This window comes from Agelaius phoeniceus, chromosome 7 (genome assembly GCF_051311805.1).
Source record: "Agelaius phoeniceus isolate bAgePho1 chromosome 7, bAgePho1.hap1, whole genome shotgun sequence".
NCBI classification, from domain to species: Eukaryota; Metazoa; Chordata; class Aves; order Passeriformes; family Icteridae; genus Agelaius; species Agelaius phoeniceus.
The window spans coordinates 17,507,605-17,531,855 of record NC_135271.1 but is presented as its reverse complement, the minus strand read 5'-3'; the positions used below and the strand labels follow the sequence as shown (position 1 = coordinate 17,531,855).

Below are 24,251 nucleotides of genomic sequence, written 5' to 3'. Positions count from 1 at the left end.
ATGTCCCAGTTCCAGCTGAATAGGTGGCAAGTGCTTCTGTTCCTTCAGCTCTTGTCTTCAGTAATTCATGGGCTGGTGTGAGGGCAGAGAGGGGAGAGTTGAAGTTTTGAACCTTCTTGGATTTAGGAAGGAGTTGATTCCTGGTCTCTCGTGCCCTGAGGTGTGGGCTCACCCCCTGTAATTTGCCTTTTGCAAACTCTGAACCCCCTCAAATCTGTTACAGAATTTTGTAGATGTTTTTGTGGAGAAGAAATCCACAGGTTCTGCACTGCAAGTAGATTGAGATGATTCCCTGAAACCTTGCTTCTGGCTCTTAAGGAGAATATGGGAAGCTTGGGCACAGTGCTGTGCTTAGCATTTCCTACTGCAGTGCTCTGCAGAGCTTCCTGCTTGGCAGAAGTGGGTTGCCAGGTTTTCTTTCCATACCTGCCTCTTTTAATATTGCATAAACCCCTGAATATGAGGGTTGGATTCCACTGTAGTGGTTTGTGCACTCTTTGTTCCCTGAAACAATCTGTGAATACAGTTCTCCTAACTGAGTTCCATGTAGGGTCTTTGTGCACACAGCATGCCTTTGGTCCCAGCCAGCCTCAGGGCTGGCACCAGTCTTAAACATGGACCCATGGAATTGATTTCTCCTTCAGCAATCCTTTCCCAGGCAGAAGAAATCCATGCCATGCCATTACAGGACACTTGCTGCCAGTTACTTGAGAAAGCAGAGGAGCTTTTCGTAAAGACACAGATGTTGTTTTGTCATGATGTACTGTAGAAAAAAACTTAAAACTTCCTGTTGTTTGCCAGGAAGAACCTTAAAGCTCTTGTGAATGGGATTGTTTTGGATCAAAATTGTTTCCAAGGCTTGGGTAATCACAGTTAGGGTAGCATTCCTGAGCCCTCTTGTTTTGGCATCCCACGAAGAGATCTGTTAACACTGCCTGTGTTAAAGCCTTGCTTTCTGTTTTGGATCTAAGAATGACAGTTTTGTGGGCTCTGGGGAAAATCCTGTAAGTTATAACTGCCTTTAGAAAGGCCAGGGACACAAAGTATGGACTTGTACTTGAAGCTGGTAGGAAATCCAGTGGCACAGCTGCAGCTGCTTAAGGCACCCTGTGAATCAGTGTTCATTGAACTACCAGGTGTCATACACTGAGAATGGACTTAAACCTCTTTTCTCTAGCACTAGATGTTTATTTTTTCATAGCTTTATTCGTGATGAGAGGATTCCTCAGCCTACAGGAGGTCCCAAGTGTCCCCTCTAGGCTTGTATGGGTGAGGTGGTAGGCCAGTCATTTTCATTGGGTAGTGTTATTTTTCTTTGTCTTGCAAAAACTGCGCCTCCCTGTACTTGTCAGTAACTGGTGTAGTCCCACTAATGTGATTTTCTGCAAGGCTACAGTGATGGGAATAAGCCTGTCATTCCAAAGCATTAGCAAACACTGAGGTGGGAGCTAGTTCACCCATGGAAACATGACACAACAGCATAAAATATAGGACTAACAGAGACTGCTGTGGGCAGCACTTTGTGGCCTTTATCAGGGAAAAAAAAGGTAGATAGCTATTTGGGGAAGGGTTTTTTTCGTTGTTGTTTAAATGCTGCTTATTTATAGGAAAAAGAAAATTGGGGAATTTTGAAACAGGTACAATGAAAAATAAAATCACCACTGGCCAAAATGTAAGCTGGCTTTCTTTTTAATTAAAGATTTTTTAAAAATTTTACATAATATTCAGATTTATTACTTTTAAGTAATAAATCTGAATATTATGAGGAATACAGTTATGTCAGGACACTTCAGAGGTTTTTAGTACAGTCAGTCAGGTGTGTAATACATGTGAGTATAGTGTGGGTTGTGAGATGTGATTTGTGCACAGCATGTGTTCTTCTAAGCAATTAGTGTGTAGTTTTGAAATTCACTTACTCCTAGGAATGGTTTCTGATGTTGGTAAACCCAGCAGAAAGGACCAGGTACATGCTTCCTGTGTTAAAATGCACAACTGCCTCATTCCTCCATCCTGCATTAACCAATAGCCTGGCTGGTGTCATCCACTCCAGCATGGAAGTGGCTGGTGCTGCTAGAAGCATGTGTCCATCCTGTTTTATTTTTCCTGTGTGTGTCTGTCTGTCTGTCCTGCAGCCTTTGTCTGTCTGTGTGTGTTTGTAAATGCAGGGGCGGAGGATAAGGTGGGGCTGCTCCAGCACGGCCCTGGCTGTGGGGGAGTCACTGCAGGAGCCAGCAGGCAGTGGCACCTGGCCCCCTCCATTTCAGTGTCTGTGCCCCAGGAGGAGCCCTGCAGTTCAGATGAGGAGTACTATGAACACCCTTTGTTCAGCTCAGAGTGGGCTGGCTCTAGTACACACCCCAGTGCCACAGTGAAGAGCACAGAGGTCTTGTTGGGCCATGATGAAGGTGAACTGAGCATGGTCCCATTTGGTTCCTCTTCCCCTCTACTCACCTGCCATCCATTCCATTCCTTATGTGTCTGGCATTGCTGCTTTCTGGGGAGGGAAACCTGGTTGTGTTTTCTCCCCAGATGGAAGTGATGCCCCTCCAAGAGTCTCTCCATGTCTTGGTAAAGCTGCAGCATGAGCAGCTTTGGGGTCAGTGTAGCTGGGGTTCCCACTTAAATCAGGGATCTTGTTCTTCAGGCCTGGCTTAGAGCAGAAGCAAAAGGAGCAGCTAGCTAAAAGAACTGGAAGATAATTTGTTCTTTGTGCTAGAGAAATACTGCCAAGGACAATATGCAGAGTAGGCCACAATATTGTTACTGAAAGTAAGTCAATTGTTTACACAATGGGAGGAAGATATGTCTATACCAAAGATAGCCCTGAAAGGATTTTAATTCTCCAGCAGGTGAAGTAAGTGAGTTTTACCTCAGTGTACACAGGTAATTTCAGGCCATATTGGATCATGTTTGATTTCCAGTTGTTTTGTGGACACGCTCCATTTGCATTGTGCCAGCTGACTGCACACACTGAGGGGGAAAAAGCCTCTCTGTACCTCCTGTTTCTATGACCTGAGCACATCAGTAAGTAGCATTTCATCAGTAGGGGTTATGTAAAAGTAAAATCAAGGGAGAATCTTCTTCACTGACTAACAGAACAGCTGACTTCTCAAAGGTGAAATAGTTGTAGTTTCATTTCACAGCACTCAGTCTTGGCAACCAAAGTCAAAAATAGTACTGGATCCTCTAAAGGTCTGTGTCTCAGGAGGATGGAGCTGTCTCCCTGAAACTGGTCACTCACTGGCTCATTTTAAGAAAACCAGAGTTGTTTAGAATTAACAGCCTAATACTGTAACAGCATCAGTAAGAGATAAGCACTAATAATTGAATATTGTTCATGTCAGCATATCTAACCAAGGGTATGAAGATAGAAAAATCACAGGGGTAGCTTTACTTTAGCTGTGTGCCTAGAGCTGTACATAACAGCCTGATTAGTTCATGTGCAACTTCCTTTCCTGTCATATAATCTGCCTCTGGTGAGAGTGTAAGATCTCAGAACATCTATATGGAGGAGAAAAAAGGCAGATAAGCTGGATCATGAGTGCAAAGATAGGCATTATGAGACCCTGGGGTCCTCTCAGCTGGTGAGAGCATGGTGCTAAAATGCCAGGATTCAATCCCTGAATGGGTTGGTCACTTAAGAGTTGGACTTGATGATCCTGCTGTGTGTGAAGGATCCTTCCTGCCCTTCCAACTGAGACTGTTGTGTGAAACAGCCATCCTTGCTGGCAGCAGTCTGCTGGGCATAAGAGTCTGCTGCACAAGGAGAGGCTATATGATTCTTTTGTTAAATCAAGGAAAACTCTCTAGTTGGAGTAATTATTTTTATTCATGTGGCCTTGTGTAAAATGTTCCAGGAAATGAAGGAGTATTGCTCAGAGTAAAATAAAAGACTGTCTTTACCATTTTTTAATTAAGAGGGAAGCACATACAAAAGTACATGAAAATAGAAAAAGAAAAGTAAAGCAAGTTATTCAAGTCAGGGTCTCTTGTAGCTGGAGACCTATTGTCCTGCAAGGCTGCTTTTACAATCTGCCCATGTGTAAATATTTCTGCATTGTTCAGGCATTGGTCAGGGTCTGATTCTGAATCTTCTGGCTTCTGTTCATTTAAGATACAGTATCTAACCTTAATTATTTTATGTTATTAATAATGTGTTGTTCTTTACATAGTGATATTTTCTCAGCCTCAAACAGTTTTTATGTTCCTTAAATCATTCTTTTAAGGCCATAGCTGAAAGGAATGATTGATTGGTTTTCACTGGAACAATCTCAAGAGAAAAACAAAGCCCTTGTAATTCCAAGAGGATGGATACAGCCACTTCCAGATTTGAAAATGCTTTGTTCTAGGTCTGATTCAGCAAAGTACTTCATTGTGAGACACATTTTAAACTCAGGGATGCCATCAGGTTGCCTGCAGCATGGCTGCTGGTCAGCTCCTTGAGTACATTGCTGAATCACAGGATTCACACTTAATCCTTACTTATTATCAGAGGGAATACTAATAGTGCACAGTAATTTTTGTCTGAGTCACAGTGGCAGGAGTACAAGCCTGGAATGGTGATTTTTCTAATAATTCTTCTGCCATGGCACAAGCAAAAAGACTGTTCTTGATTCTACTTTACTGATCCTAACAGCCTATAGGCTGAGTAGTATGTTTTAGAAATTTGGATGAACAAATAGTTGTATTGCATTCATTGGTTTCTTTGACTTAATTGATGGTGAGGAGCCTGGGGATAAGAGGGGAAACAGCAAAGAAAACGAAGAGTCCTTATGTTAAAATAGTGACTTTCACATACAGATTTCAGATGTCAGACAGAGTAAGGGAGAAATTGTTTATAAACCCATTCAGTGTAGGAAACTTGGCAGAAATCTTGCAAAAGCCATTAATCATTAGCCATGCACAAGGCCTGATATGACTATGAAAGTTCTCAGTATTTTGCCAAACCCAGGATTCATACAGTAGATTGACTTGCTGGCATTCAGCAGTCTGTATTACCAAGGTCAGCAGAAAGAAATCAATGCCTCATACCTTCCTCCACCTCAGCTGAATGTCATTTACTGGACTAAACAGTACATTTATTAGAAAAATATCAGTGTACTTTGAGCTCATTGATGCATTAGTGTTGTCAGAGCCATCCATCATTCCATTCCATCTCCATTTCCAATGACTATTTCACCCACTGTTATCCTTGGGAGAGGTATGCCTGTAAAACACTTTCAGCTCTCATCTTGTGGCATAAACATGCTTGTGTGGGGGGAGGCAGGCTTTTGGTTTGGTTTTTTCCTAAGGAAAATTCAGTTCCATGGTGGCTAAAATGAACCGGGTACTGGCAGTCCTTTACAGACTTAAATAGAGAATATTGAGCTGAAAGGGTTATGTAAATGCAGTTCTGAAAGGGTTATGTAAAAGCAATCCTGTTCAGCTGTGTGCTTGGTGTTTACTGTTGGTGGGGATGTCCCCTGTTCTTTCCATCTCCAAGAAGAAGAACCAGTAAAGGGTCTGATGGCTGTGGAAGTGAAATCTGCTGCTCTTCCTGGGAAGCAAATGGGGAAAGAGCACAGGCCCCTTAAGCCTTTGGACCAGGCAAGGGCCCTCTGTGAGGGTCAGTCAGATTCTGGTTCCGTGTGTCATGAAGAAGAAGTGCCAAAAGTGGCATCCAGCAGGGAGAGTGTGACCTTTGTGGTGGGAGCACTCCTGAAAGACACACCCTCCTCCTTGGCTGAGGAAGGTGTGTCCTCCTTAGGTTTGCATGTGTTTGCTGCCAGCAAATCCTTCTCCAGCTTTCTCCAGTGCTTTCCAAGCCTGCTTCATTTTCTGTTTTGCCCATTTATTAGTATGACTGCTCTTGTTATTATGCTTGAAGAGTGTGTAGTGGATAATTTGATTGTGTAGGTGCTGTATGACAACATGGTTTCCCACCGCTGCGGCTGATTCCTGAGTTTTTTACTTTGCCATGATAAAATATTGCTTTGCAGCTAAGCTTATTCCTCTGTGTAAGCCTTTTTTCCCCATCTCAGATGTGTTTGCCAGTCACATTGCTAATCTATGTATTTTTTTTCTTTTTGGTGCAGAGGTTCATCTGCATTTCTTTCAAACAGCAGATTTGCCGCCTTTGACTATGACATAAAGATGCTTAAACTGTAGAAATGTTTTCATTTGCAGTGTGCAGGATTTTTGTTTGGTTGGTTTGGTTTTTTTGTGTGTGCTTCAGTGCATTCTGGTTTAGCTTCCTTAAAGCTATTGCTTCTTACATCATACCCTTGTCATCCATTGCAATCCACCCCTCCTCTCCTCAGTCATTGCCAGAACTCTTATTTTTTGCGTGTGCCACTTTATTACAAATGTTGAACCCTGCTGGAGTGCCCTTCTTAGGCAAAATCTCCATCGCTTCCACTGGGACATTTGCCTTCAAAGTGAAGGTTAGGACTGGGTGAAGTTTAGACTTAGTCTCTGAACAAAATGTTTACTGCAGTCATCTTGCAGTACATAAGAACTAGGCTTCAGTATTTTTGTTTTAATGGTATTTCTCTTCAGCCAGTGCAACAAGGTGCAAAGACACCTTGTGTGGAGTAGTGAGGTACCCACTCCCTACCTGGCTAAGGAATGCTGTATTAGGAGGCTTGTGTTCTGAATGGCCCAGCTGAAGAACACTCAATTGCTTTGGCAGTCAGAATATGCTTTGATGCCATTGGTATTGTTTGCTTGCACTACAGGAAGAGAGACAGTAGGATACATGGAGAAAAGCAGTATCTAGCTATTTAATTTCTGTGAAATGAGGATGTCATCAGCCCAGTGGCCATGCTTTATACTTCATGGGGATTGCAAGTCAGTCACCACATGTAAAAACATAAAGGAGCAAAATTATTGTAGGTGTAGATTTCTAGTTTGGTTACCTGTGGATTTTAGAATGGCACTTGCTTTTTTGACTCAGTATTAACATATGCAAATATTTAAATAATGAGCAATACTTCGATACTAATTATTCTAAAACCAGTCAAATTTGTCAGAGCAAAAAGATGCCTCCATGGACTTCAGATCTGAAGAAATTCGGAGTTGGCCCAATGCTAGTTGTAACAAGCTTTAGAAAAAACTCAGAAAAAAATTTTTAAAAAACTATTTTACAGATTAGTGCAGAAAGATATGCCACATTCTGCAGTCATTCCCTTCATATATTCCATTATAGGAAGACTTCAAGGAGATAGGAATCATTATCTTCCACAGGACATTAAAAAAAGATCGAGCTATTAATGATTAACAGAGTAGCTATAAAAAAAAAAAAAACTAGGTATTTGCCTCTGAAAATAAAGTGGCAGAGTGTAAGAGTAGCCTTTTTAGTTTCAAATAAACTTAATTAGCACCCAATCTAGAGTCACAGAAACATGCCAAGAATTCTTTGACTTCAGCTACTTCACCTACAGCTTTGTAGGTGACTGGCCATTTTGAAGACCAGACCTTCAAGATCTGGGAGTATTAATAGGTCTGTTGCTGATTTCCACATGCTGGCTTGGTGACAGCAGTGAGATTTTGGTCATTTGACAAAGAGCAAGTGTTATAAACTGGCACAGTTAAAAAAAACAGCCTCTTCTGAAACCTGCAAAACCCTTTGCAGGCATTATCTCTAGTTTAGGCTGCATGTAGAAGAAAAAAGTATAAAAATATATAGAAATGTGTAACTGTGTATGTTTTAAATATCAGCAACACAGAAAGGTACCACTGATTCCTTTGAAGTTGCAGACTTCACTAACACAAACTAACATAAGCTACAGAGTCCACCAAAGCTTCTAATGAAGTGAGGTTATTTGTGATTTTGCCATTGTATACAAATCATGAAGACAAAGAATTTACATGAAATTGTCTCATTTCAGTGCTCACGTTTATCTGTGTACAGCTCACATTTTTCTCAGAAAACCTTATATATTGAAAGGAAACTAGTATTTAACACTTACAGCAGATTTCTAGAGGGATGCCTTGCTGCATGCTCACATCTTTCTCCCTTTCCATTCCATCATTCATATTAAAATGTTGTAGGCCACGTGACTGCCTGCCTGTAAGTGCTTTAAATAATTTTGCTATAAAACCCAAACAAATTACTTCAGATTTACTTGCAGCCACGAAGATGGAATTCCGTGTCCAGGAGGGCACATGCCCTTTTGCAGCAGAACCATTAGACACAAAGCAACGTGAATCTGGGAAGGACAGTAAGACTGTTGAGCAACCTAAATATGATGCCTTAGTTCCACAGTCAGCAAAAACAGAGGCTGCAGATAAAAAGGATTTGGAGAGCAAAGACAAAGAAAAAGTGCTTTCACCTCCATCAGAATGGATGTTGAAAACTGATTCACAGATGAAAGGGGAAGCCAGTTTTGCAGAACCTGCTGCTAAGCCTCCTGCTCCTCAAGAACAAGAGCACTTGTCATCTCAGCTGCCTGAAGTGAGCAGGGCGGAAGAAAGGACTGCAGGCGTGCCCTCATCGACCAACCAAGTTATGGGTATCAAATTTCAAGACAACCTCAAAGATATCCAGGGTGGTGCCATCAGCTATGAGGAAAGTCCTCTATTGCTACCAGAACCCAAGGCAGAAGCAACCAAAAGTGAACTTCCTTCAGGCTCATCTCCTGCTCTCCCCCAGGAGCTTTCACTCAAAGACAGTTTCAAAACACATCAGGAACCTACTGACCAACTGTTTGCCAAAGATCTCAGTAAAGATGAACAGATCCACAAAGACAGGACATTATCTCTCCAAGAAGTCTCAGCAGTAACTGTAGATGGATTGAAAACTCCAAGCACCCCAAAAATCCCTCCATGGGGAGAGGAAAAGGACATGACTAAGGATGAGAGCGATGAGGAAGAAAGATACGACTTCTGTGATAAAGGGGAGGCTCAAATATTAGATGATGGTAAAATGACCACAAAATCAGAAGTTAAGACACCTTCCCCAGACAAAACAGACTTTCAAAAGGATGGTGAAGCTAAAAAGTCACCTGATACTCTCAAAGCAGAAAAAGAAATGGACCAAAGTGGGCTCTCAGCAGCAGATGTGAAAAAGGAGGTACAGCAAAGCACACAGGTACCCCCAGCTAAGTTAAGCCATGAACTGAGTCATGAGCAAACAGCAGAGCACCCTGATACCACTCAGTTATCCAGAGTAACAGAGAAAGCCCCTGAGGCACCAGGTCTAACCACTGAGAAGACTCCTACTCTAGAAACTTCTCAAGAGAAAGATGTTAAAAAAGATACCGAGGAGGATAAGACAAGTCTAGCAGCTCCTCATCAAATTAAGGAAGAGGAGGATCAGTCAGGAATGTCAAAGTATTTTGAAACCTCTGCTCTGAAAGAGGAAGCCTTCAAAGCAGATAGTCTGAAACAAAGCAGTGATTACTATGAGCTAAGTGACACTAAAGAGAGTAAATATGAGCCTTATCAGAGAGGTCCTCTAATACCTGAAGATGAAGAGGAGGAGGAAGAGGAAGAATTAAATCAGCAGCAGAGTGTGCATGCTCGTGAAATGGGGTACAGTACACTGGCTCAGAGCTATACACCAGACACATCTGAAGAACCCAGTTCTCCAACAGAAAGAATGTTCACTATTGACCCCAAAGTCTATGGGGATAAGAGAGAACTTCACAGTAAAAATAAAGATGACCTAACTCTGAGCAGGAGCTTGGGACTTGGGGGGAGATCTGCAATTGAACAGAGAAGTATGTCTATTAACTTGCCCATGTCCTGTCTGGACTCAATAGCCCTAGGATTTAGTTTTGGTCGTGCACATGATCTTTCTCCCCTCGCTTCAGATATTCTAACTAACACTAGTGGAAGTATGGATGAAGGTGATGACTACTTGCCAGCAACCACACCAGCAGTGGAGAAGGCCCCCTGCTTCCCCATTGAAAGTAGAGAGGAAGATGAGCACACAGAAGAAGAAAAAGCGACGGTAGAAGAAAAAGTCCAGCCTGATACCTTGGCTGAACCGTCTCTCCAGGCCAAAGATTACTACAAAAATGGGGCTGTCCTGGCTCCTGACCTGCCTGAAATGTTAGACTTGGCAGGGACAAGATCGAGATTAGCCTCTGTGAGTGCAGATGCTGAGGTGGCACAGAAGAAGCCAGTTCCTTCTGACACTGTTGTGGAAGACAGCAGCACAGCCCTGCCACCTGTGACAAATGAAAACCATGTAATTCTGAAAGCTGAAAGCCAGCTGGAAGACTTGGGCTACTGTGTTTTCAATAAGTACACAGTACCACTCCCCTCTCCAGTTCAGGACAGTGAGAATTTAACAAGTGAAACCTGTCCCTTCTACGAAGGCACAGACGAAAAACTGAGACGTGGCCTCGCTCCTGACTTGTCTTTAATAGAAGTGAAGCTGGCAGCTGCTGAAAAATCAAAAGAAGACTTCCTCAGTGAAAGAGATTTAGGTCAGCATGGTGAGTCCACTCTGCTGAGGGACTTTGAGGAGGAGAAAAAAGAGAAACTGGATACTGTGCTAGAAAAAAGTGAAGATCAAGTTGACTCTAAAGAGGTCTGTCCCATTAAAGGAGCAGAACCAGAGAAGACAAGAGCTGAGGCAGCGTTAGAAAGGAAAGAAGAAAGTGTGGCTAGTAAAGTTCATTTACCTGCTGACACAATGTATGACAGAATTTCTTCTTCAGAGATAGCAATAGAAAAGGATTCTATTTGTTTGTTGCTGGAGAAGGAGAAGACCCTCAGTGTTGTTCATGAAATAGCTGAGATAGCTGATATAGAAGCTCCAATTAAACCAGATTACGATGCTATTAAGCATGATATGGAGGTAGCTGCAAGGAGAGCTGACCAAGAATATCAGAGTAAGTTAGACACTAAGACCAGTGAGGTTGTTTCTCTTCCATTAGGGAAGGACAAAGCCTCTCTTAAAAAAGCAGAGCCTGAACCCAAAGACACTCAGCAGAAAGAGGAGACCATCTTCCCTAGAGAAGCAAAGGATGCAGATATACTTTCCAAGACTGAGCCTAGTTATGCAAAGGACAGCACCAAACTGTCAGAAATTGAAATTAAGGAAAAAGTACCTAAGCCAGATCTGGTACATCAAGAGGCAGTTGATAAGGAGGAATCTTACGAATCTAGTGGAGAGCATGATCAAGCCCAAGAAAGTTTGAATGGAGAATCTGTGAAACCAGAGGATATCAAAGCAGAACATCCAAAACCTCCTGTGTCTGGGGAAGAGATGACTACACAGTTACCAGCTAAGGAGGCTTCTGTGGAGCCCCTCTTTGCAAAAGCTGAGCCAATCCGAGAGGAGCCTGCTGAGATTCAGATGGAGAGCATACCACAACTTGTAGAAGGAGCTGAAGAGACTCTTGATAGAGCTGTGAAACCTACAGAAACCCAGAAGCTGCTGCCATGTGAACTGGCAGCTGGGGCCCCGAAAGAGGAAGAATATGAGGAAGAAGAGGTGGAAGCAGGGCAAGAAGCAAAAGAAGAGGATAAAGAGCATCTTGTATCAGAAATGCCCCCAGACTTTGGTGAGCCTGCTGCAGAAGAAATGGGAGCCAAGGGTAGCCCAGAAGCCCTGCCTGAGCTGAAAGGCATTATTGAATCAGTGGTGACAGTGGAGGATGACTTTATCACAGTGGTGCAGACAACAGTTGATGAGGGTGAATCTGCTTCTCACAGCGTGCGCTTCGCTGCCACTCAGCAGGAAGACATTGAAACAGGAGACTCCCAGGCTGAGGAGGAGCTGGATGTTGAAGAAGTGGAAGTTGAGCCCAAGGAGGGCTCCCGAGAGGCTCCTGCTTCACCCCAGAGAGAAGAAATCCTGCTCACTAACTACAAAACAGAGACGTGTGATGATTACAAAGATGAAACAACAATTGATGACTCCATCATGGACACAGACAGTCTCTGGGCAGACACTCAAGGTGTGCATTATCCTTTCTGTTTTGTCTGTTGAATATTTTTGCTTCCAAATCATAATGATTGAAAAGCAAAATTATTACAGTTATAATAGTAATCTCAGCATGTTTCAGAGAAATGGTAAAAATAGTTTGCTTTTTTAAAATTAATCATCTGCTCTGTCTTCAACTATTTTTTCCCTGCTCCTCTGAAGTATTGTTAACATTTGTTACTAATCTTTTGTTTGTTGTTGTAATTTGCTCTGATCCTACAGATGATGATAGGAGCATCATGACTGAACAGTTAGAGACTGTTCCTAAAGAGGAGAAAGCAGAGAGAGAATTGCGAAGATCATCTCTTGATAAGCATAAAAAAGAGAAACCTTTTAAAACTGGGAGAGGCAGGATTTCTACTCCTGAAAGGAAAATAGCTAAAAAGGAACCTAGCACACTCTCCAGAGATGAAGTGAGAAGGAAAAAAGGTTCATTTCACACTCCTATTACAATTTTTTTTTTATTTTCTTACTATTTTACAGTACTGTCTGGTTACTCTGCTGTATATTATGTGCACCATGGCATTATTAACGATAGTGTTTTATAATGAGATTTTGTACAACTATGTGAGAAGCCATGTCCAAGGCTCACTGCTCCACTGGTCCTATTTCATTGTGGACATCCCCACTGATTACTGGGTAATGCACCTGAGCCAATGCACCAGTGCTCCCCCTCTTGCAGCATAGGATTTGCTCCCCTCGGAAGAAGCAACGCGTTGGGTTGGAGTTGTGGGGCAGTGGGCCTGACGCTTGACATATTGATCATATGAAATGGTTTGCTGGGTTTTTTTCTGATTCTGTGTTTTTGTGTTCTTTTTGTCCATAGCAGTGTATAAGAAAGCTGAACTTGCTAAAAAACCTGAAGTTCAGGGCCACTCTCCCTCCAGGAAAATAATTTTAAAACCTGCTATCAAATATACTAGACCAACTCATCTCTCCTGTGTTAAACGGAAGCAGACAGGTGACTGCGTTCTGTTCAGTTATGCAATGTGGCTGGCAAACATAGACATTTTCTTTTGTAAATCTCATAGCTCTAGCAGCTTCTCTATTTTTTTTTTTCTTCCAAGAGTGTCAATCTTCACAAATAGTATTGCTTTTTTAGTGTTTTGTACCATTTTTCTTTTATTCTTTCTTTCTTTCCTGGTATTTGTTTGTTTGTTTGATGGAGGCCATGATCATGTATGCTTGTCATTGCTTGGGCCTCCAAGTGCTGTGGTTGTAACTTGGCATCGTGCTTAGAGTGTGGTGTTCTAGGAATCTCTACTCATCTTTTAATTTGTGGATGATTTTTTTTCTTTATTTTTTTTTAAATTTTTTTAAAATTATGCTTTTTTTTTTTTCTGGTGGGAAAATGTTGGCAACTTAAACCATGGTATGCATTTCCATTATTCTGCTTTTTTACTCTCATGCATAATAAGAAGTGTTTCAGACTTATATTTTGTTTATTGATGTTATCTGCATTGACAATTCCCAATCTGTCACTGATGTTTATGCTGTACAGTCAAAATCCACAGGGAGAATCAAGCCACATGCAGCATGGAGCTGAGAGAGAAGAAATCTGGGCTCACACTGCGAAATGCATTGCAAGCAAAAATCTTAATGTTTGGTAGAGGAAGATGAAAGGAAGAAAGAAATGATTCCTGTTACGACTTCATAGGTGTATCATTATTTAGAAGGACCAAAATAACTCTTCCAGCATTTTCACATATTATTCATGGTTCCTATGAGTTCCACGTGGAAGGATGAACATATTGGCTTTCATTGTGATCTTAAAAAAAAAAATTGCTAAAAGAGGCCAGGTTTTCTGTCGTGTAACATAGCCACATGCTGTAAGTGTGGTTGTTTGGAACTAGGGTTAATAAGAGAAGAACCAGGCACAGCAATGCAGAAATGCAGAGGCATCTTCTCACAGCTTAGAAATTAGCAGGAACATTCATTACCACCTTATGGTTAAGCAGAGCAATACTAGAAGTGTCCCTAGGCAGTCATTCCCCTGCAGTTTTGCACCTCTTATTGTGAATGCAGACCAGCCCCAGCAGAGGGGTCTGAGCAGTGAAAATGCAGCAAGAGGATGGTGTAGAGCAGGTTTGGTCTCATGCCTCTGCTGTATGAAGTGTGGATTGTATCCTGGCTGTGTTCCATTGGGAGACCAGAACGATCCCATCCCCTTGCTCCTGTGACAGAATCTCACCCTTTTACTTCCCCCTCTCAGGAGAAATGGAACCAGCAAAGGAAAGGCTGGTTCAGTCCCCTCTGTGTTGCACTGATGGCTCCCCCTCACTTTGCAGTCTCTGGGCTGTCCTAACTTGCACTCTGAACCAGAACTACCCAACAGGGAGGAATTTTAAAACAGAGTTAAAACATTTCCTCTTGCTACCTCTTGCTGCTTGCTGAAGCACAGCTTGATAGCTCAGAAGTTACAACCCTTAATTCTCATGTTCTTTCAAAAGCCCCAGGGGATTCAATAAGCTGTGGACCTGGGTGGGGGAAAGGCACTGGCTTTGTAGTGTTCTCAACCTTGTCTACACTTGTACAGCTGTGTGGTCAGAGCTGTCATGCCCTCAGCTACCAGGGCATGACAGCTCTGACCACAGGCTACTCACTCTACCCCTACCTGCTCTGACCCTTAGGAGCCCAAAAAGAACTGAATCATACCAGTGGACTTGGATAAAATCTGCCCTGTGCCTGAAACTTGTGCTGCCTTGGCAAACCTCAGAGGTTTTTCTCCCTCACTGCAATGCACAGTGAAGCAGATGTATTAGTCAAAGTGAGAAATATAATACAACAACTACCTCCCTTACTTAAGTCCTCCCTTATTTAAGTTCTAAGGTGGAGAGCAACCAAAATAATGGACCCAGACTCATCATAAAACTTTCAGAAATATGTCTTGAACTTTGAGCTCTAAAGCAGAGGAGCTGAAACCATGCCAGAAAGTGACCAAAAATATTTCTTAGAACGTTTCAGCGCACTCACTGTTGCTGGAAAAATTACAGTATGCCTTATTTTCTTCTACCTCCCATTTTTATACTTCCTTATGGGACTTGGGGGGAGACCATGAGAAAGACTGCAATGCTGTGTCATATTCTGCAATATGTGTTATCTTACATATCCCTGAGCTTGATTGTGTCATGCAGGTCTCTCCAGGATCTGGAATCTAGAGGGACATTGTCTCTCTCCCATTTTCTTTTTATGTGAAATATAGCACCATTTCTTGAAGCCAGTTTTGACTGTCAGTGCATCCTGTTTGGAGTGGTCTTTTCAGCTTTAGTGATGCCTGGGTAATGAAGCCCCCTGTAAAGTTCTTGGCAGTGTAGTTTACAGAGCTTTGAGTGTGTTGCAGTCAGTTAAAATCTCCACACTGCATTTACCATGACTTCAAAATGAAACATGTCCAGTCATAAGATACAAATATCTACCAAAATAAGTTAATATCTGCTTTTATGTTTTGCACAATGGTCTGGAAAAGTACATTTTTCCCTTAATGCCCCTCAATACCTGAAAAAAATTTCCACATCACTGGTAAGCACTGGGAAGTACCAGTAAATTAAACCACCATATCCATGAGGCAGGGACTGGTTTTTGAGAGACTTGTCCTTGCCATTTGAAAAAGAAATTGCAAGGCCAACCCTGATGAGAGAGTTGGGAAGTCTTTGCCTTGGCTGGTGTAGCTCCATGAGTGAAGCCCCCAGCCTGGCCTGGGTTTTGTTGGTGGCTGTGAGATGCTACTGCAGGTGTGTTATCAGAGCAGCGTTGTTGGAGGCAAGGCCAGGACAATGACCTGGCCATGATATGTTTGTTTCTTGTTTTCAGTTCTGGGGTCACCCCCTAAGCTGAAACATGTTTGTAGGACCTGTAGAAATCTTGTGTTCAGATGGAGGAGTTGTGGCTGTTACCAGGCACATTGGCACAAGGGACACAGCTTTTTTACCAGCCCCCAGTGGTGACTGGTTAGGGTTGAATGCCAAGGGAAGGAGGAAAGGAGCTGTTTGTGGTTATCTAGAAGAGATGGAAACCAGACCCAAACCAGCAGTAACAGCTGTGTTGAAGTGTGACACGGGAAGGCTCTGCTGTACTCACCTCTCTTAAAAATTCAGAAGAACTGAAGTAGGCAGTTACATATTCTTTTCCTCCTCACAAGTTCTCTCTCCTACACCTTGGGCTAGAGTGGGTAGTGAGACAGGAAACCAGGGATAACCTCACCACACCCTGGGAGCTGCATAAGAAATGGGAAAAATTAACCTGATCTTTGCTGTATGAGGAATTAGGGTTGGTTTAAAGCTGGAAAACAGTTTGGTTTATAGCAGAAGGTTGTCATCTGTGATTGTTTCCTACTTCTGCTTTTACCAAGGGCATCCTGCCACAGATGCCAAGAGATTTCATGTTAGTTGTTAAGTAGCACGTCACTTCCTAAGCAGCAGCCTTAGAGTGAAGCTAATAACCTGCTTTCCAAAAAGCTGTCCCATTCAGAAACCGGTGTGGATGGATTTGAACTCCAAGAGAAACATCTTACCTCATAGATGTTTCTTTCCTTTATTTCATGTATCAAATAAATGAAATACTGGATTAACATTCTTGGCGTCCCAGATAAACCTTCAATTTCTAAATTCTTGAGAGCTTAGTTGACCATGACACACTGACCTTGTTGACACAACTAGGATTAAAATTCAACAGTGAATCTCTCTCTGTCCATTATGAATGTTGGCTAATATTTTGAAAGTGGTGGTTATAGAGGCCTCTCTTAATATTTTAATTTGTGGATGATGTAAAGGAACTTGATTTTTAGAGAACAGTCCTGAAAATCAGGATGCTAAGTTTTCTGAGGATTGAACAGAAGCTTATATTTGTCAGCTATTTCTGGAACTTTTTTCTTTTTGTTTATAAACTTTTAGGAACATGAATACAAAATTTCATTTTGTTCAAAACACATAGAATACCGTTTTACCTCAAGTAAGATGAATGCAGAAAAATGTCAAGGCAAGTAAATGTCTGCATACAGTTCAGGGTATTTCACAAAGTACTCACTTTGCACAGTAGTTTCAAGGCATTTAATTGGTCTAACAAGTGTACTGAATGGAAATGCTTATTATTACTGTCTTTAACTATCAAGTCTTTCTTTGGATTTCTCAGCAGCAGGTGGTGAAACAAACCAGGCTCCTGCTGTATTTAAACAAGCAAAGGAAAAACTCTCAGTGAGTAAAATAATCTTATTGTTCATTTTTATAATCTCCTTTTGCCCTTCTTTCATATCTTTTTGTCTTAATTCAGTAAGTAATTGTGTGTTCCATTTAAAATTTGTTCACCATATTCATTATTCATTTAAAAGGATAATTAAAACCACCTTTCCTGAATAACCTTAGAAGTCTAGTCTCAAGTGGTAGATGGTGACAGTTTGCAGACCCACAGAGGGCACACAGACTCCAAACTGCAGGACTTGAAGTCTGGGCAGCATTTTGAGCCAGGCCATTCTGTAGGATAAGCTGCATGTCCTGGCCCTTCTTGCAGCACCCAGCTTGCATTGACACCTTGCTGGGTTTTCCAAAACCACAGAAGGCAGAAGCCCTCCCCCAGGACTGCTGGGTATCTCCTGGTGTGCCATTCCACAGCCCAGTGTTCTGCAGGGGCCATGCCTGTGTAGGAGTTACTGGCCAGTAGAATTTACATTTACTGCTTTCAGTATGGCCGCTGTCTGTGCTATAATCTGTCAGATTACAACCTTGCCTTGCCTTGCCTTCAGCTGCTCTACAGCCTTTCCTGCCTCCTGTGTCTGGCTCTCTTAAGCAAAGACTCCCTTGCTCCTTGCTTGACCCTGCACTGTTTCTGTCCCATCCCTCCAAAATCCCCAGGAAGCCAATCTCTATTCACTCTCCCCTATGCAATTATTTTAGCCATGGCAGTGACACGTGCCAGTTCACTGCAGCGCAACACTTTGTCATTGTTATCACAGAATCATAGAAAGTGTTGAGATGCAAGGGACCCATCAGGATCATCAAGTCCAACTCCTGACCCTGAGCAGGACCCCCCAGCATTACCAATTAACAATTTCTTTAAATTTTTCTAAATTTCCTAATATATTTCCCCAGTATATTCTATGGGTGATTTCTTTCATTTGTTAAACGAGACTCTCAGTTCTTTGGGGAGCAAAAAGCTGTGTCACATGAAGTGCTCCACACTGTTCATGAATTGTAAGAAACTGATAGTGCTGAGAGCACTTTTGGAGGCTTTGGAGGAACCATGGTTTTTCAGGTCTGACCCATTCCAGCTCAGAACTGGGAAACTATTAGAGCTTCTTTACAAGTGACTAAGATCTGGGCAGGTTTGTGGGCTGAGTCTGAGCATGTTTTATTACTGTCTTTTCTTGACAGACCATCAACACTTGCACAAGAGAAGCCAATACTTGCCCATTTTCAGTGTTTATGAAGTGCTCTAGTACAAGCACTACAAAATCATTCTGTGAAATTGTCTTTCTGTACATCTTTCCTATTCCTGCTCCTTATGTTATAGCACACATCAGAAAGCTGTCCCCTGCTTACTTTCTCTCTCTGTTTCCTTGCCTCTCTGGTTGCCACACCTCTTGGATATTTTCTATTCTGTGCTTTGCCTTTGCCTCTGCTTTTGGAAAGATCTCTCTCTATTTTTGTCATTTTGTTTCTTTGTGGTTTTCAGCTTTTATGTCCTTCAAGTGCAGCCTTTTCCTCTCCACTGGTAATGTTAGATCATCCAGCCTGGTCAGTTTTGTTATTCATGTTCAGACTGCAGTTTACACAGGGCAAGTTCAGGAAAAGCTAAACAGTTCCATCTGCTGGAAGCAGCTGTGTACCTGCAGTTCACAGAGAGGTGATGAAAACCTGTGCCATGTGTTAGGAGCACCTTGAAATAAAATGAGGGTTGTGCATCCCCACTTCAGCAATCCCTGAGAATTACATAGATCTTTGTCCTCTGGGCACCTGACCCTTCCAGCAGCATAAATTAAAACAGAGGTCAGAGGTGAAGTATTGCTAACAGAGACTGAGTTTTCCTGCAGGGATTGAGACATGGTTTCTTTGCTTGCTCAACCACCTCTGGGCAGATTCTGCTGCTATTCCTGATGCTAAAAAGTGCCTTTTTACCTAAGTAACATGGAGAGACTCTAGACTGTGATAACCAGAGCTGTGCAGTAGCTCAAAGCCATGCCTTTTCCCCATCTGTTCTATTGTCAGATCTCAGTGCTGTCCATCTTTAGCATCCACACTAGATACATGTATTCAGAGGACACTGAGCCATATGAGTGAAAAGTCTTTGCACTGTGACTAGAACCTTAATCTACAAGAGTTTTTCAGTCTCATTGTAGGGGTAGTTCCTTGCATGCAAGTTGAAAATGGTGAAAACCACAGAATGAAGATTTGAGCCTCAAGCTATGTGTGCTTAGTTCTATCTCTAGTTCAGAAAGCCAGGTGAAAGGTGCTTGCAGAATGTCTGCTTCTTGGGGCCACCCAACATAAATATTCCACAGAGTTTCAGCATCAGTAAATACCTTCATGGATTTCTAAACATGGTCCAAAGTTTCACAAATGGATGAGACCCATAAACTGAACTATGACAAAACAGTCAAAGTCTGGAAAAGCCTTTGATTTGACAGAAACCTCATATTCTGTAGTTTCTTTGTAAAATAATTATTCACTGGTTTCCCTCTGTTTGTTCTCAGACAGTAAAATAAGTATTGAAAAAGAAAGAGGCATAAATATGCTGCAGAACTCATTATGGGACTATGTTCTTGCTAGTAAAGCACTTCCATCCTAATTTCTTGTCTTGCTGCTTGGTCTGGAGGATGACATCCAATGGAACTCCTCTCAGCTGTACTGTGGGACTGGAATTGCTTGATACACAGTTCTGCAGCTCTTAATCCCATGGGTGATGTCACGGATGACATTCAGCACACCAGCCTCACTTTTCCATAGGCTGAGCATATAGCCTAAGCCAGAGGCCTGTCAGAGCTGGACAGACCATTCTTATTTTCTAACAAGACAACTTTAAAGCAGCTCCTCATGTACCTTTTCTGAACATTGGGAAAGTCTAGGGGGTTGATTGAGATCAAATGCCAAGTTCAGTGCTAAAGTTCAGTGCAAATCTCAGGAGGACAGGCCCATTGGGATTGCTCCTGTGAGGAATTTCATTCTAGTATGACTACAGAGAGGATAAGGACTACCTTTGCAACTGCTCTTTGTAATATCAGTTACACCTACAGGAAAAAAAAAAAGGTGTTTCTTAAGCAAGTAGCCCTATTCTGTTTCAAGGAGATTGCTTTTTGTAAAGCAGTAAGATGCTTCTAAGTATTAACAAAGATTTTCTGTCTATCCTGTTGGTGTTTAATTGTTCTTTCAATGGGATGTTGTCATTATTTGGTATCAAACAAGTATTTGTTCACAATAACATACCATGTAAGCCTTCCAGCCATATATGCTTTTCTCATCCCAGGACTCCATACTGCCAATATAAATTTATGAATTTCTGTGTAGTGACACCAAATGCACAGAGAAGTATCTGGGGTGTGTCAGAGATTTTATCTGTACACAGTGGCAAAAGAAGGAATGACTGTTGTTCTCCTGCTGTTGTGGGAATACTGGTGTAACATTGCTTCTAAGATTCCCACTGTTTTATTCTTGATTTTAGCCTGGAGGGATATACTTTGACTTTAAAGGGCTGGGGTCCCTTGGTGCTCCTGTAGCTTTGCACTTGTTTCTAATGCAGCAGTTGTACCAGTTAAATGCCACACCTGGAACCAGTTTTTTTCCTAATAACACAAGACCCAAATAGTGTCTGCAGAAAAAGGCAGATTCCTAGAATTGGTAACTCTGTCCAGACCAAGATGGTTTCAGTCAAACAACACAAAACTGAAACTTCCATGATTGTCAGATCTGCTAGACCATTACCAGACACAGGAAAAGTATTAGTCATAGCTTGGCTTTTTTTTTTTTTTTTGGTCCATGTTGCATGTGTTTTCATTTTGTCCAGCTTCATGTTGTGTTTTGTTTGTTTTCTCATGACTAGACTGCCTCTTTGTCAAAGATTCCTGCCTCAAAGTCTAGAGCAAAGTCATTGCTTCCTCCAAGACCCAGCTCAGCTTGCTCATTAACCACTAAAAGGGCCACATGTCTGGATACAGACAGTTTTATTGTTCGGCCCTCCTCTGCAGGCCCAAGAGACTCAAAATCAGATGCTAAGGTAAGGTAGCAGAGTTGGTGGAGAGAGTCAGAGATGCACAGGTGAACTCCATGAAACACATTACCCACTGAATTTGAGTAATTCTATGTGAATTACTTACATAATTGTAAGTAATTATGGGATTACTTACATCCAGTGGCAGGAAAACTGATTAGCAGGCTACAAGATGGATAAAAATGGAGATACTCCACAGAAAATGTAAGTGAAATTACAACTGGAAAGACATATCTTCTTTCAGTTGATCATATGGATGCTACTTCATTAACTGCCAAGAAGTTACACCCATTTGCAAGTGGGTAGGTGGTAAAGAGCAGCAGGACCAATTTGCCCTCCAAGTTTAAAAAACTGTAATTTTTGACCTGTTAATATTCTTCAAAATCAAGTTCAGCCTCCAGCATAAGAGGGTGCAGTTCTAATTACCAGCAGCAGGGGATAGAATAGGGCAGAATCCAAATGTCAAGGACCAAATTTAGTCAATGCATAGGGAGTTTGTGAAGAAGTTGCAGTATGAATTTAAAAAGATGATTGGCAATCCATTCCAGCTTCTCCATGTTTACATTTAACTTGTATTTCAAATCCACATTATGGTGACTTAACTATCCCCGTTTAAAATTTGGTTTTGCATTGACTTACATTTTTTGTTTAATGCCATACTTGGTGTGTCTTTTACTGTTTGGGACCATCATCATTTGTCTTTAGGAAGAATGTCTGCTTATGCTGGTCTGGTTTTGACTGCACATCAAGAGCTCATAAAGCTCAAAGCTCAAAAATATTCTAGCATAAGCTCAAAAATATTCTAACATTCATGTCCATTGCCCTAATGGTAAAGAGGGGTTTACTCTGGTAAAGAGAAGGTATGCACTGATTTCAAAAAGTAAACATTTTATTATAGAAGGAATTAAAACAACAGTATTTATAATCCCACACTCAGGGGAAAAAAAAAGAAAAATAAACAACAATACCTGAAGCTAAGAATTTATCTCCATAAGAAATTTCTAAGTTAGTGTTTGAATATGCAAAAATCACACAACACCTACCAATCTAGTGTCTGGACACCAGTAGTGCAGTTACTCTGCAGGTAAATTCACATAGGAATTCCACACTTGAGCTCTAGAGATTTCTTTTCCTTTCAATTTGCACTTAAAAGCCCCACTTTTTTTCCTTAGTAAGAGCCAACTGTGGAATCCATCCATATTTGGATCCAAGAATATCCCTAGATGTCTCAGGATAGTCATCAGACACCGTTTGGATGTAGTAAAGAGGCACCATGGAGCTAAAGCAGAGCATGGAGGGTGACTGATCCCTGCAGGTTCCTGTGTCAGGAGCAAACTGGACCCACAGGATTAGGTTTCCCCCTCTGTGTGTAGATAGAGGAAATCATAGCCTAAAGAGTGAGTTTTGCAAACTAAACCTTCCTTTGTTGTTGTGCTGCTGTTAGGATGGAGTAAGCAAGAGCCCTGAGAAGCGTTCATCTCTGCCGAGGCCTTCCTCCATCCTTCCTCCTCGGCGAGGTGTTTCAGGAGACAGAGACAGAGAGGAGAACTCCCTGTCCCTCACCTCTTCTCTCTCCTCCTCAGTACGACGGACTACCCGTGAGTTGTCTCTTTATTTTGCATATGAACCTTCTCCTGCTTCTGTGGTTGTCTGCATCCTCAGTAGATTTGTCACATTGCACAGCCTTTGACACAGAGGAGTGGGTCTGGGGTGTGGTGTAGAATGATTTTGTTCACATGCCAAGTGCCTGAAAGCAGGGGCAGGATGCACCTGCAGTGCCCAGAGCAAGGTCTGCTGCCCAGACTAATTGCTGATATTAGAAAATGCCTTTGCAGGGAGCTCAGAGCTGGGTGAGGTACTTAACACAGAGCATTTACAAATAGCAGCAAGAAATAATGAGTCAAAGCTGAAGCAGACAACCTGAAATATTCTGATGGGTCTTGGAAAAGTGAACCTGATAGTTACAGTCATTTATTTGCTGCTTCCCAGTAATTATCTCCCTATGCTCTACTCCTAGGGTAAAATTTCTGCTGAGAATTGAGATGTTAAATAGCAGAGTGACTCACTGGGGGCAGTGAACTAGCTAGGTTTCTTTTATGAGAAACTTTCCAAAGTTATCAAATCACAAGCCAAAATAAATTACAGGACAAAGACAATTTACTAAATAACCCCAGAACTTTTAGCCAGGCCTTAGAACCTACATGTCGCTTCCTGCTTTCCAATAGGAGTTCTTCTGTCTTCTCTCTTTAGAAACCAATCTCAGCCCTTTTTAAGACAGCTTAAGAGAAGTAGATGATTAAATTCTGCAAAAAAAGTCCTTTGAAATTCATAAGTGATGCTTCAAAGGTGAAACAGAGACCCTTTGAAAGCAGAGTGACCTCCAGCTGCCAGAGCAGCCAGCCCATTCTCCTGACTTAGGAGTAAGAGGCTATTAAGCATTTGGCAGGTGGTGAAGGGCTGAGGAATGAAAAGTAAATACACCAGACCTGCAAGGAGCTGGGGGAAAAAAATCACTTTCTGTCTCAGATGGTATAGTGAGAAGCTTTAGGGTTGGTCTGGAAAGAAAGAAACCTGTTCAGGGAAATGGGAGGTGAGTGGAGTATGTTCAGTCTGCCTAATGAGTCATGTAGAGCAAGGAGCGTCTCCTGAGCCCCAGGGACAGGAGTGCATTGGGTTTGGGCCACCATCATTGCACAAACAGAATGATAACACTTAAAATAAAAATGTGTTTAGTCCCACTGGATGGTTTTGAGGGGCCCATTGGATTTATAATTTCTGAATATTTGAAGCATGAAAGCATACATGCACCCATTTGGCATTGGGGTTCCCAGGTTTTGAGAGTTACCTTGATCTTTCTCTCCATAAGTATTCTCAGCAAAATTTTACTTTGGAGATATCTCAGCTTCTGTTTATTTATGTTTGAGAGTTAGAAGCAGAGCTGGCTGCAGAAAGGACAGCTAGACTGATCCTTGTGCCCAGTGAAAAGGACTGGCAATGCCATAAACACTGAATGGAGCTGCTACAAAATGATAGTGTTGGGGTTTTTTTACTTGCATGCAAATATAAGTAGAATGTGACTTTTTATCAAGGTTGTCTCTGGTAATGGTTTTCTTTCACAGCACTGATGAAAAATAGCAAT

General features: G+C 41.9%; 1 protein-coding gene across 32 annotated transcripts in view; it reads left to right on the top strand.

Moving 5' to 3' along the window:
* Positions 1–24,251, top strand: part of MAP2 (microtubule associated protein 2) — a 222,191-nt gene that overhangs the window by 179,236 nt on the left and 18,704 nt on the right. For 17 of the 32 annotated variants that reach the window (XM_077181072.1, XM_077181079.1, XM_077181070.1 and 14 more), the window contains 5 exons: positions 8,100–11,894; positions 12,143–12,349; positions 12,747–12,881; positions 17,048–17,109; positions 22,557–22,710. In XM_077181072.1, coding sequence (XP_077037187.1) covers positions 8,100–11,894; positions 12,143–12,349; positions 12,747–12,881; positions 17,048–17,109; positions 22,557–22,710 — 4,353 coding nt within the window. The remainder of the gene's footprint in view (positions 1–8,099; positions 11,895–12,142; positions 12,350–12,746; positions 12,882–17,047; positions 17,110–22,556; positions 22,711–24,251) is intronic. The other 15 variants (XM_077181097.1, XM_077181087.1, XM_077181095.1 and 12 more) reach the window with 6 other exon arrangements.